Source organism: Macadamia integrifolia, chromosome 9, assembly GCF_013358625.1.
Source record: "Macadamia integrifolia cultivar HAES 741 chromosome 9, SCU_Mint_v3, whole genome shotgun sequence".
NCBI classification, from domain to species: Eukaryota; Viridiplantae; Streptophyta; class Magnoliopsida; order Proteales; family Proteaceae; genus Macadamia; species Macadamia integrifolia.
The window spans coordinates 20,465,768-20,479,992 of NC_056565.1; the positions used below are offsets into that span (position 1 = coordinate 20,465,768).

Here is a 14,225-nt window from a genome sequence, read left to right on the forward strand (position 1 = left end):
TCAGGGTTTCACAGGGTTTTAAGGAGAAAACCTGTGGTTCACTGTAGAAGGCTCCAATGGGGCTGCTGTGCTGATCGAGTGGCTCTATTGGGGGCTGGAACAAAACCCTAAAGGGATGATTGATTGGAAAACAGGTCAAGGATATCTGAAGATCAACCCTTGTCCAAGAAACCCTATTTTTGCTGAATCGGTTTTGGCTGTAGGCTGATCCCTTTTCTTCAATCTCGCTGGATGGTTTTCTAATTCTGATGATGATCTTCAGCACTCAAAAGTAAAGGAAAAACGAAGGAAGAAAAGAATTCAATGGAGGGGTGACAAGGGGAAAGAAGTGGTGGTTTGGTTCAAGCCTCTCATCTTATCCTGGGCATCTCACCCTCTCAAGTATACTTTCTCAGCCATGGAAGATAACTTCAACTTTCAATAATTCAAAACTCGTTAAAACCTTACAATGAGCGTCTTTAAATAGGCTGAGAAGCCTTTACGAAATAGGAAACTAACTAATTCTCCTAAACTGATTTACTTGCTTGACAAGAAATAACAACTTCCTGCTTGGTTTAACAAATAAAAAGGAAATTAACTACTTAACCACTAAGCAAACATTAAAAAAAAAAAAAAAAAAAAAAAAAAAAAGAAGAAGAAGAAGAAATAAATCTCTAACACCCAAAAAGGAAACAATTCTCTTAATGTGAATGAAATTGATGGACAGCTGGAAACTTCTTCTAGAAGGCGATATCTTCAATCAATATGCTGCGCTGGCCGGCCTTCTAGAAACTAGAGTACTGTTCACATGAACAGTGATTTCTGGTTTGGGCTGGTTGTACCAAACAAACCAGATCAAAACTGAACCAATCTGGCTGGTTAAAATGGCACAAAATTGACCCAGATTTGAGACACAAATTGGGCCAGCATTGAATCCTCTTTTTTTGACAGCTTGATCTACATCATAATGTATTACCCTAATCTTCGCACACACAGCCAACCTTACAAAAGGGAAGATTCAGAGTTACGCATGCAACAGAATTAATTGTGATAATTCTGCACACTCATATAGAGCCATAGAGGTGAATGTAAAAAATCTATATCAAAATGAAAGGGAAAAAAGCCAATGAAGAAATTTATGGAAATTTGGACCCTTATGTGCAACATCTACCAAGTAATTTAGAACTCAATAAAAAAAAGAAGCAAGAAAAGCCAGAGGGGGAGTGAAGGCAAAAGAGAGAGACAAGAGAGATCAAAGCTGGAAGCTTACATGTCAAAATTCTGGAAAAGAAGTCGCAATGTCCTCGCCTCTACACAAAAGCCCTGCCAAAACAGCAAGACTCCTAATTGACATATAAATGGTCCCAAAACCATCATACGAATGCTTATATGAATCAAACACAGAATTGATATTACAATATACTGCCCAATGTGTCATCATATTACCCTCAAGACTTCAAGAACAAGAATGCGATGCCATAATGGTAAATCAAGAGAAGTAACCCTTATCAACATACTGAGAAAAACCTGTGCTTCCAACCAAAAAAGAAAAATATTAGTACAACTCAGCCTTATGATGTAACACAAACATGAAAATGTGCCTGAAAAAGAGATTGTTTCAAAAAACTGAACAAGTAACTAGGAACATTGTTCAATAAGATTAACATAGTCATGAAGCTGAAAACAACAGTAAGTTCAGACAGCGATACTTGATGAGTGTTTTTAAATTTAATATAAGTTTCTGAACATAACTTGGGTCAAATGACAAAGAGCATCAATAAACAGATAATACCTCACATTCAGTGACAAGGGAGGAACTGTATAGCCTGATAACATGAGCAACTGACCGCAAGACCAAGCGGCGAAATGTTGGCTCTCCTGCTTCACCTTCAATCTTTACACAAAATAAAATCTTATAAAAGAATCTTTATTAATAGCAGGCACAGATGCAACAAATGCATCAGATTACACCAACTGCCATGCATACACTTCACGTATATATATATTACCTCAGCATTGGTACGAAGTGAGGTCATAAGAAGTGAACATATTTGATGACGCAAGACCTGATAGGTTTTCAGATCATACATTTAGTGTAAGAATCTCGATAGTATGCCAGACAAACCCAAGTATATGTTAGCAACATAAGCAGGCACCTGTTCATATGAAACCAAGGTTCTAAAGATAGCCACGTAATTGGATAGAATAAACCTGCATGTTTGGGAAGCATCAGCATCAATAAATTAATTCATCAAAATAATGCATGCAGAATGTGAATAAGCAGTACAAACCCTCTCATTTGTACACTAAACAACATTTACAGGGACTTTCACTATTGTGGTATGAGTACAAGCACTCTGACCACCCAAATTTCTTCAGAAGTAGTAGTAGTAGATGAAGCTTACTCCCTCAAGAAAAATTGGACAATTGCTACAATTTTTATTTACCCCCTTTTTTTTTTTTTTTTTTTTTTTTTTTTTTTTTGTGTGTGTGTGTGGAGAGTGGGGGAACGGGGGTATGCCAATGGCCTAAGACTGTAATACCAATGAAAGGTTCAACCCGACAATGATGAAGAGTGTGTGTAATTGTGCATATATAAACGGATAAACCAGTATATGGGAGGTGGACAGAGGCCTCACTCAAGTATATCAAGTGCAAATGTCTGCTGAAGAGAGAGCACACGTAACCAGGTGACCTGAAAGGATATAAGAAAACCCATCATTCATCAGTAGGAAAATTGGTGACTGGAATTTATCAAAAAAAGAGTATCATAATCAACGAACTGCATTGACAAATCGAACCATCAATATAAACTATAATAGTACTTAATGGTAACAGAAAATGGAACTTGACAACAGAAACTGAAGATATCTGGGCAACCAAATAAAAGATTTGATGAGCAAACTGGCTAATAGTTTCCACTCAGCACATACAGATCCACCTGCAGCAAGAGCTGTCAGGTCTTCAAGCAAACGCAACCCAAGTTTTCCAGCTTTAGTTAGGTTCTCCCGCATGAACAATGGTCCTCCACTAAAACAGTCACTCTCCAATGACCTGTCAATGAATGAGACAGCTAGAGCAACCAAAAAATACACAGTAACACACTGGAAGATATGAGAAAGAATTCGTATATACAAAATAATACGTACTCTGATTGGTTGATGCTCCGACTAACATCACCAGTGAGAGAATAGGTTCGAAAGTTCTGACTTCCAGAACCACCCTTGCCAGCAGGAAGTGATTCAGCCAATATAACACGATCAAAAATCAAGGCTACCGCTTGCCTGAAGGTAGCAGCAGCAGTGCTGAATGAAAGATAAAAATAACAATGAGGAGCTGAAAGCTTTAAAAAGAAGAAGAGTAATAATCCTGACAACTATCACTTTGCACAAGTTAACACTAAACTCTAATACTCAATAATCACCTAAGAAACAGGAAAGAAGAACCTATTGAGCTTCAATATCATAGACCAATTAACAAAATGGAATATTCATACACAAAGCCAAGACAGTAGAGTCTTGACATCTGAAACTTAAAACTAATCAACAATTTAACTTACTTGCGCACACTGTCAGATGATCGGTTACTTTCAAGAAGCCTGAGACAGATGCCAAGAGCTTGAGCCATATTGTCCTGAAATTAAATTCAATTGCATCACTATGTTGCTTTAATCTCCAAGGGTCAGTTGATAAATCTACCTATCTATCAAGCTGAGGCTTCGCTGACAGTCTTAAAAATCGAGGCCTTCCTCTATGAAGTTTCACAAATTCAGACAGAAAAGTAGGGCAAAATAAGCAGTTACCAGTTCTGAGAAAAAATACAACTTAAGAGGTTGTTTACGTGTTTCATATCAGCTGGTAGACATGGTTTTAAGTATCGGTGCGTATCGTGCTGTATCGGCCGATACGTATCGGTATCGGTAGGCATCGGCACGATACATACCGATATGCTACAGGGAATTTTTGAACCCTCTTTGTGTATTGGTGTATCGGTAGTATCGTATCCGTACCGATACGTACGATACTCCACGATACGAACTTTTGAAAACATAAAAATTCCTGAGTATCGGTACGTCTCGCACAGTATCATACCGATATGGTACGATACGACTACTTAAGTGTGGAATGTGCCTTTTTTGTTTGAAACAAACACTTCAAACTCTCTTACCATTTACCAACAGTTTTCTATATTTCTCTTCTTTCTTCCCCTTTGATTCATACACCTTTTTGGAGACTCAAATGGTAGATTGAAAGAAACATTGTGGAAGTGAATGGTTCAAACAAGGAGAAAAGCATAGTCCAAGAAGAACCTTGAACTTAAAAGTTGAAAGTCTTGAATAGTAAGTTCTTGAACCTTAACTCACTTTTTTTCAACTTTAACCTTAGATTTTCAAGTTTTTTTACAAATCTAAGGTTCATCATACATAGAATCACATTTTGAGCATCATTATTACATGAAATCATTGGATTTATAAGGATTCACACACTTTTTTCAAAAGAAAATGAGGATTTCAATTTTTTTCAAATTTCTTAGATCTACTCATGCTCAATGGTTAAAAATGTTGAGATTTTTTATATGTTATGTAAAAACAAGTGTTCTACAACTTCCATGGAAATTTTTTATTTTTCTCAAAAAAATATATTTTCTTAATTTTTTTTATTCCGAAATTAATTTAAAAAAAATACAAAAAAAATATTTTTTAGAAAATTTAGTTCGTTCAACTCTTAAAAATAATGTCATAACTTATAATTACTAAATACATGATTTCATATGAAACCCACATTTTTTTTCTCAAAAAAGTGAGGGTTTCAAATTTTTTTTTTTTTATTACTTAGATCTACTCAAATATATTGGTCCACACTATGTTGATTTTCTATATGTTCTTTAAAAATAATTAATCTACAACTTCTATAAAAAAAAATTAATTTTTCTAAATAGTTTGTATTTTTTATTTTTTTAATTTCGAAAATTAATTAAAAATTAAGAAAAATACTAAAAAAATACAATTTTTTTAGAAAATTCAGTTCATTTTAGTTTAAAAAAAAATTTATAATTTACTTGGCCAATGACCATGATGTGAAATTAGATGCACAATTTTTTCCAAAAAAAGTGTGATTTCAAGTTTATGTAAATTTGAAAAAATACAAAAAAATCTTTTTTTTTTTTTTTTTTTTGGATGCATCTCATTTTAGTTTCTAAAAAAATGCTATTACTTACTAAATACTAAATCAATAAATATGCATATTAAGATTCATTATGCATCTCTGTAGGAAGATGACGCCTAAAGAACGGTCTAGGGATATTGGATGGGCTACAGCCGAGAAAGTACAAGGCAATAGGTAGTGTACAAAATGCAATTACTGTGATACTATCCACCTAGGAGGTGAAATTACCAGACATAAACAACATTTGGTTGGAGGATTTTCTAAGGTTGCCAAATGTACCAAGTGCCCAGATGAAATAAGCAAAGCAATGAGGAAGCACTTAAGGGGAAGTAGAGATAAAGCAAAAAAAGATGTTGAAGAAGATGATAGATTGGTTGAGAATCTAAGGGATCATGAGGATTATGAAGGATCTGATATGGAGGCAGAGGATGAAGATCAACAGCTTGCACGAGCGATGCGTATTTCAAGGGAGGAAGCAAAAGAAAAACAATAGATAGCAGAACAACTGAGAAGAAGTCAATCTATAGGACCTAGGCGTGGTGGCCTGATGATTTATGAACAAGGTTCTGGCTCTAGAAGTCGTCCAAGTGTAGATATTGGAGGCACTGTGAAGGGCATGTTTGACAAATTTGCCTCCAGTGGTAAAGGTAAGGGGAAAAGGAGCCCAGAAATTAGAGATATGAGAGATGCACCATACAAACATCATGATGAAGGGCAACAAAGGATTGAAGAGGCTTTCCAATCAAAAACATTGAATAAGAAAATTGGGAAAGCAATCTCTAGGTGGTTCCACAGTTCTATGATTCCATCTCACAAAGCAAAAGATCCGTACTTCAAGGCTATAGTCAAGGAGATTTAGACATGTGGGAAAAATGTGAAGCCACCCACACCCCATGAAATTGTAGGGCCATACTTAGATGCTACTGTGAAAGAGGTGGATAAATACATTGAAGAGTTTAAATACAAGTGGCCTGAATATAGAGTGACCATCATGTGTGATGGGTCGAGTGGATCGACGAGGATGTCCATCATCCATTTTTTGATATATTGTGATGGGAAAACAATATTCCATAAGTCTTTCAACGCATCCTCAGATATCAAGGACTCAATGTATTTGTTTAAATTAATGGATGAAGTTGTTCAGGAAGTTGGGCCAAATAATGTTGTCCAGGTTGTGACTGATAATGCCTCCAATTTCAAAAAGGCTGGTATTTTACTTATGGTGAAGTATCCCACCTTATACTGGACACCTTGTGCAGCCCATTGTATTGATTTGATGTTCAAGGACATTGGTGAAATGAACAAAGTGCAAACATTGGTTTCTGATGCCAAGATGATCACCAACTTTGTCTACAATCACAGCTGGGTGTTGGCATTGATGAGAAAGTACACAAAAGGTGACTTGGTGAGGCCCGCAGCAACAAGGTTTGCAACAAATTATATTGCAGTTGATAGTATTCAAAAACGGAAGGAAGGGCTAGTTAAGTCATTCACCTCTAATGAGTGGTTCAGTAGTAGATATGTAACCACTGAAATTGGAAAAACTATTTAAGACCTAATCACCTCAACAAAGTTTTGGGAAAGGATATACCGATTTACTAAGATTATGCAACCACTATTTGTGATACTAAAAGTAGTTGATGGTGATAAGGCACAAACGATGGGAAATACAGTGCATTGTATGGAAGTTGTCAAACAAAAGATAGAAGAGGAGAACCCAAAGTCATTTAAGGTTTTTTGAAGATTAGAAATTGTCGATGGGAAAATAATTTGGTTCAAGACCTTCATCGGGTAGGTATTTTCTCAATTAAATTTATAAGTGACTTTATTAGTAATTTAATATACTTAATCGTTAACAATACGTAATATGTAACAATGTCAATGTGCAGCCTATTATTTGAATCCGGATCTGCACTACAAGAACAATTTAAGGTTTAGGAAAGATTTGATGGAATCTTTGAAGGATGTTATCAACAAGTTAGCTCCTAATATTGATTCGGCCAAAGATGCAGTTAAAGAGGTTAGTAGTCTACTAAACTTACATATTAAATCATTGATTAATATTTAATACATTGAGTGGCATATTAATATGTTAATACATGTATAGATGAAGTACTTCCGAGACGCCACTCAAAGGTTTACTGATCATTTAGCTATCCGTGCTAGAGGAACGCAACGCCTGGTAATTTAGGCTTAATCAGCTATCCTTGTATTTCAAATTTATTTCAAACTCCTAATGTTGCAATTATTTTTGTACAGCTGATTAGTGGATGAACTATGGATGCAACGCTCCAAATTTGAGGCCAATCGCAATGAAAATATTATCATGCACGGCATCCTCAAGTGGTTGCGAACGTAACTGGAGTACGTTCGGATTGATACACACCAAACCTCGGAATCGCTTGAGTTATGAGAAGCTGGAGAAGCTAGTGTATGTGCACTACAACATAAAATTGAAGATGAAATATTTAGAATTGGAGAAATCAAGGGATGATATTGATGTCAACCCAATTGACATCACCTACATACTCGACGAGGAAGATCCAGTTAGGGGATGGATTGAGGAGACTGAAAATGTTTTAGTATTGGACAAATTATCTAAAGATCGACGAGAAACCACACCTGATCACATTATAGAGGACCTCATTAGAGATATAAATGAAGATTTTAAAAATATTGTTGATGATGAAACCCAAGCACCATCAGCTATGGAAGAGGATGATGATAGCTCCAATGATGGCGATATTAGGAGGACGAGATCAGGTGCTACATATAGTGTAACTCAACTAGATAGTGATGATGATGATCAAGACAAGGATGGTGCTGCTGCTGCTGATGATGATGATGATGATGATGACGATGGTGGTGGTGGTGGTGGTGGTGGCCAAACTTATGTATCAATACATTTCACGGAGGAGGCTGCATTTACACATGCAACCCAAGATAGTCATCATGGTGCTCACACACAACCAAAGTCTTATAGTCGAAGGGGTAGGAGATCCCACAATCCGAGTGCTACTGATGTATTGATGAGTAGCATGGAGTCAATGAGCATTAGTTTAGATCCCGTTGGTTCCTCATCTGGACATGGATACCATGTATCTTCAGATGCATCTTCAGGCTATGGATATGGGACTTATGCAGAACAATCATTTACCAATCCAGAGCAGTACAGAAGTTCAGATCATGCTGGTTTCTCATCCGGACATGGACACAATGTATCTTCAGGTGCTTCTTCAGGCTATAGATATGGGACTTATGCAGGACCAACATTGGCCACTCTTGAGCAGTACAGAAGATTCTCCAATGAATGGGAGGCCCACTACCATAAATATTTCGACTGGGATAAATATTGTGCCTATATTCGACAAGTGCAGAACATCATCTTAGTTGCTCCTATTAAAGAAGAAGGTCCTAGCCAAGGATTTGAACCACCATGACACTCTTCATGGCACTCATCACAGTGGCAATGGCAATGAGGAAAGAAAAAACTATAAGAAACCTCATCATTTTGAACATTTTCAACTCAATATATTTGTCTATCAATACGATACCCTCTACTTAAGTATTTATGCATTCTACATGTTATATATAGCCTTTTTTAACTTTTCTTTTAATGTAAAAGTGTATAAAAATGTGTTCCCTAGCCATATATGTGCGTATCTTTAACATATCTTAACGTATCTCCGATACTATACGATACCCTCTGATACGTATCTTAATTTTGACCCACCGATACGGCGACCGATACCGATACTTTAATCCTTGCCATGTTTAAAGTATCTCTGATATCGATACGATACTCTCCGATAAGTATCTTAAATTTAGCCGATCGATACGATACACACCAATACGATACATGAAATTTTTAATATCCTTTCGTATCAATATATATCCTACAATACATACTGATATGCATCAATACACACCGATACGATACAATACGCACCGATATGTTCCGATACTCTATGAAAAATATAAAATCAAGGTGAAATGTACGTTTCGATGTGTATCGGTACGTATCAGTGAGTATTTGTATGCATCGATCGGTACATATCGGTGAGTATCAGTACGTATCGGTGAGTATCGACACGTATCGGTACTTTTCGGTGAGTATCGGTATGTACTGATACAGTGCGTAACGGTCATATAATGGTCAAGATAGGTAATTTTTTAGAAAAACACGATTTTTTGAGGGGTTTTTGTTCCAAAGTCGCTACCAACCATATTTTCTCTAACTAGAGTGGAAATCAAACTTCGGAACAAGGATTTTACATGTATGGCACAAGTGCAAACCTTGAATTCTTAGTGTGATACCCTCAATTTAGTGTTTATGTATAATACATATAATCAATAGCTTTTTTTAATAATTTTTTTATGCAAAAGTGTTTAAAAAAGTGTTTCGTATCCATTTATGTGCATATCTTAGCTTATCTCCGATACGATACGATACCTTCCAATACATATCTTAATTTTGGCCAACCGATACGGCGACCAATACCGATACTTTAATCATTGGCTGTAGCTGGACAATATAGGGCTCTCATGTAGTGCACTTGCTTTAATCTTTTCTCTCTGTCATCCCTTATTCATTTTTTATTAATCAATTTAATCTCATCGACTATCAAAAACATTTTCAAATTCTTTGCACTGGATTAGCTTTGACCGGTTGAACTGACGTACAATATCCAAAGGTTTCCATAGGGATCTAAACCATAATACAATGAATTGATGAAGCACCTTAAAAAAGAGGGCATACACGGACTTAAGTAGGGTTTTAGTGGAGAAATTGGATTTTAAAAAGAGAACGATTTGAATTTAGAGAAGCTAAGTAAAGGTTTGACGGTTGGCCTATAGGAGGCATTAAGATTTTGAATTACAGGTAGTCCAGGTCTAAAATTTTGACAAATAAAAATTAAGGATTTCGGCATCTAATAGTTGGGGCTTATTTACGTTTCAATGAGGGTCTGGAACTAATGACAGAAACTCACCTTGACTGAAGATTGCAATAAACCGCTAGTAGAACATTAGAGAATTCTATTAAAGTTTTACACAAAAAGAAAATAAAGGGAGGAGAAAAAGTGAGAATCCAAGAAATCACACCTAGCTAAACTCATAACTTAAAAGCAATTGGCTAATCACATGTGCAAAATGAAAATGATCATCCAAAGCATAGAAAAAAATTCCATTCATGATTCATCACATGAAAAACCATAGTGCTATGTACTCAAATGCTAAACTATTTTTTCAACAATAGAATTTCCATCATAGATTGAAATCCTATCAGTAATTTTCCCATAATGTTCAAAAACCAATGCAGATTTCCAAGATCTTGGAGATTTGAAAGGTTACTAACAAAATAAAGAGCAACCCAGCGCACAAGGCTACCGCTACTGCATGGTTGAGAAGGGGAAAATGTACACAGCCTTACCCCATGCGTCGCAGAAGAGGTTGTTTTTAAGTTTTGAACCTGTGACCAATATGTTGCAATAGTGCAATTTAAATGTTGCGCCATAGGCTCGCCCACTAAGAGGTAACTAAAGAACCTTGAAATTAACCAAAATCAGGCAAAAACCAGAAAAGTTTTGAACCCAAAACCAAAGAGAAGTCAAAGGAATAAAGCCAGAAATAAAAAGAACCCTTGCTTGTCTGACAAGTTACACAAGGAACTTGGCTAAAGGACCCTAACCGAAAACAAAACCAACTTTATCCCAATGTGAGTTATTCTACTTCTCCCTTATTGAGGATAAGGGAATTTAAGTAGAGTTGATTTTTATCCCATCTACCCCTAGTATGGGATTCTTAAGATGCTTTCAATAAGTTTGCTTTGAATACATATGCATTTTGCAGAAAGCTATGGTGAACCCATTTATTCCAGTGCTTCATCCCTGTCCGTGGCTTTAATGGAATTTAACAACTCAGCAAAATCCCTCACTCACCAAATATCCTCTATTCCTCTTCTCCAAGTGAAACAAAGCTAGAATCTACCAAGTTGGTAGATTGCAACTATTATACAAAAATCAAGTTGAGATTTCCCTAACTGATACTTAAATTTATCCTTCTTTTGTAATAGTTAAATTTCTTGTCACTAGAATCTTCTTTTTCTAAGGTCTGAAATTTAGGATGTTGAGATGGATGTGCAGCAAAACTCTAAGATAGAGTGAAGAATGACTGGGTTAGAGCTGATTTGGGAGTTGCCCCGATTCAGGATAAGCTCAGAGAATGTCGATTAAGATAATTTGAACGTGTCCAAAGGAGGCCTTTGGATGCCCCAGTACAGAGGAGTGACTAGATTCAGATGGATGGAGCTAAAAGGGCTAGGGGCAAGCCGAAAAAGACCAGCAATAGCAGTAGCAGCAGGTATGTTCTTCATACACTTCATCATCCTTATTGAAACCCCATTCAAAACCCTAGCTCTTCTTCTTCTAAGAACTATAGTTTCACTAGTAGCATGATGCCTTGGAACGACTCTCAAACAGCTACTGGTTATGGCTCTAATACCGCGTAATAATAAGAAAGAGGCAAAGAAAGAGAAGAGAACAAGAGATAGTTTTTTTAGAAGAGAACAAAGAGATAGTTTTAACTTGGGAGTCACAAACGTGTGGTTGGGACTGCCCCTTTCATTCAATATATAAACTATCTATTACAAGTCATAACACAAATAGGAAAACTAGAAGTCTTAACCAATAAGGAAGCCAACTCTAATTTAGCTAACAACTACCCTAAACTCAATAGGAAACTAACAAAGATATGCTTGTAACAAATATAGTCCCACAGTATGGAGGTCTATGGTCACCCATAGCCCTCCGACCGACACATAGGTATGGAGATCTATGGACACCCATAGACTTCCAACCGACGCATGCTCTCATATACTCTAACAAGGGCAAAGAGGAGCAGATAATTCTATCACCCCTTCCTCGATAGCCAGGAGGAATGGGAGAAAGGGCAAACCAGATGTCAAGAAGAGGAGGGGATGAGGGGGAAGGGGGAAGGGGGAAGGGGGGGACCAAGTACCATTAGCAGTAATGCCAGTAACAGGGGAGTCTCTGGAGAGACCAAAAGAGTAGACGGCTCTGGAGCTCACCACAGAAAGGACTCCTGGGGGTTGCCAGTTGTCCAGCCAGAGAGAGGTGGAGAGATCGTAAGAGACGGAGGACCGGATAGCGATAAGGGACACTGGGTGAAGATTAAGGATGTTTCTCCAGCACCAACAGACCATTTTATTTGTCTATAAAAGAAATCAATTTTATTTATAACCAAAAATATCAAGCATGGATCTGAAGATTCATGATTTCAAAATTATCCAAGGGCCAAGGAGACCAATATGGCCTTTGCAAATAGTAGAATGAATCATTATATATAATTTGTGTAGCCAACCTAAATAGTTATCATAAGGCTTAGTGAGTTGAGTTGAGTTTAGTTTAAGAATTTGTTTATTATTCCTAATTCTATGCTTTTCAGTAGCCATGTTGCAGATTTAGTTATACTTAACATAATACATAACCGATCTTGAACCAAGTAAAGCCAAAAAGAGATCAATTGCAACAGGATCACATATAGGAACAAACCAAAATTGATAATAGAATTTCTAACATTTTTTTTTTTCATTTACATATGAAAGAAGAAATAAAATGGATATCATAGTTGTCAATGGCAACCCAAGGAATGGAGAAGGGTAGAAAATTAAGGTGACACCAACAAGGCGCCTAGGCGCCAATCCAGGCTGAGCTGCCTGGATGCCTAGATGACGCCTTGACAACTTTGATGGATATGACCTAGAATCACCACTAGGCCTACAGGAAGGGCATCACTACCAATCCCAACCTATTGCTTCACCACAATAGGGCTGGTTGGAGCTGCATCACCACAAACCCAAAGAGGAAAAATCCAAGTTTCTCAATCACTCAAATCATAGAATATCCTCTCCACGCAAATCATATGGGACTCACTTAATTTCATTCAATATTCTAGAATATCCTCCATGCAAATCTTCTCCAAATCTTCAAAAACATACAACATTCACCAAAATAGAAACCAACTATTTAATCCTGTATAGGGCTCAAATCCCTAATATTTGAGTCAATAGGATTGACCCATTACAATAGTAAATGCAAAAATATGAAGTCCATGGCCGATATAACTCATAGGGCCCTCAAATTGAGCCTAACTTAACAAACTTAAACCATAGCTTCAGTTGGACCCAATAAATTAAACCAAACCCAAAATAACAGGTCCATCGTCTCTGGTTGCTAGAATTCTGTATCATAACAAGATATGTAACCAAATATGGACAATCCAAATTACCTGCTATCTTTCACACATAATCTCTTTCTTAAATTTATATTCAAGAGAAAGAAAAACACAGCTGATTATACAGAGTTGAGAGTATGGCTAAAATTTACACACACACACACACACAAAATAAATAAATAAATAAATAAATAAATAAAAATAAAAATAAAAAGAAGAAGAAGAAAGATATCCTGACCCATTAAACCAAGTCACAAGGATGCCCATTCTCTAAAATTTTGCCATGTCAGATGCTGACATCAGAGTTTCTGCTTTCTTTCTAAGCACATAGAATTTTCACAACAGATTCTGTGCCAGAACTACATATTCATGTCAAACACCAACGTCCATATTAATATCCTTCTTACCTAGCTTGTAATGCCTTCGCAAATAATCACTTTCTAAACTCCAAGTGTCTGGTAAATGAACTAATATGCAATTGTAAAGAAAAATGGCAGCATGCTGGATTACTAGAAAATGGAGCAATCCTATTCCACATTGTTTTCCTTTTGTTGGAAGTCATTTGTTGAAACAGACTTAAATTATAAAAAATACATTTGAAACATTATGAAATGACAAAAAGGTAAAGGAACGCAAGCTTAGAAGCATTTCCACCCCCCCCCCAACACACCACCAGATACTAACACATACCTAATATAAGTAATGTCCAGAAAACTCAAGTACAATGAAATTTTTGACAAATAATTTGACGGATTTTCTTTTTAAAAAATCAAGTAAAAAGAGAAAGAAAGCAAGATACTAAAACAAGGCACCAACGAAATTAATGTC

General features: G+C 36.4%; 1 protein-coding gene across 4 annotated transcripts in view; it reads right to left on the reverse strand.

The window, feature by feature from the left end:
- The window catches only part of LOC122088070 (protein MON2 homolog), a 78,838-nt gene that overhangs the window by 55,414 nt on the left and 9,199 nt on the right, over window positions 1–14,225 (reverse strand). For all 4 annotated transcript variants that reach the window (XM_042657212.1, XM_042657210.1, XM_042657211.1 and 1 more), the window contains exons 4-12: window positions 3,539–3,612; window positions 3,129–3,284; window positions 2,913–3,033; window positions 2,619–2,674; window positions 2,136–2,190; window positions 1,989–2,045; window positions 1,772–1,873; window positions 1,426–1,506; window positions 1,250–1,302 (exon numbers count right to left, since the gene is read on the reverse strand). In XM_042657212.1, coding sequence (XP_042513146.1) covers window positions 1,250–1,302; window positions 1,426–1,506; window positions 1,772–1,873; window positions 1,989–2,045; window positions 2,136–2,190; window positions 2,619–2,674; window positions 2,913–3,033; window positions 3,129–3,284; window positions 3,539–3,612 — 755 coding nt within the window. The remainder of the gene's footprint in view (window positions 1–1,249; window positions 1,303–1,425; window positions 1,507–1,771; window positions 1,874–1,988; window positions 2,046–2,135; window positions 2,191–2,618; window positions 2,675–2,912; window positions 3,034–3,128; window positions 3,285–3,538; window positions 3,613–14,225) is intronic.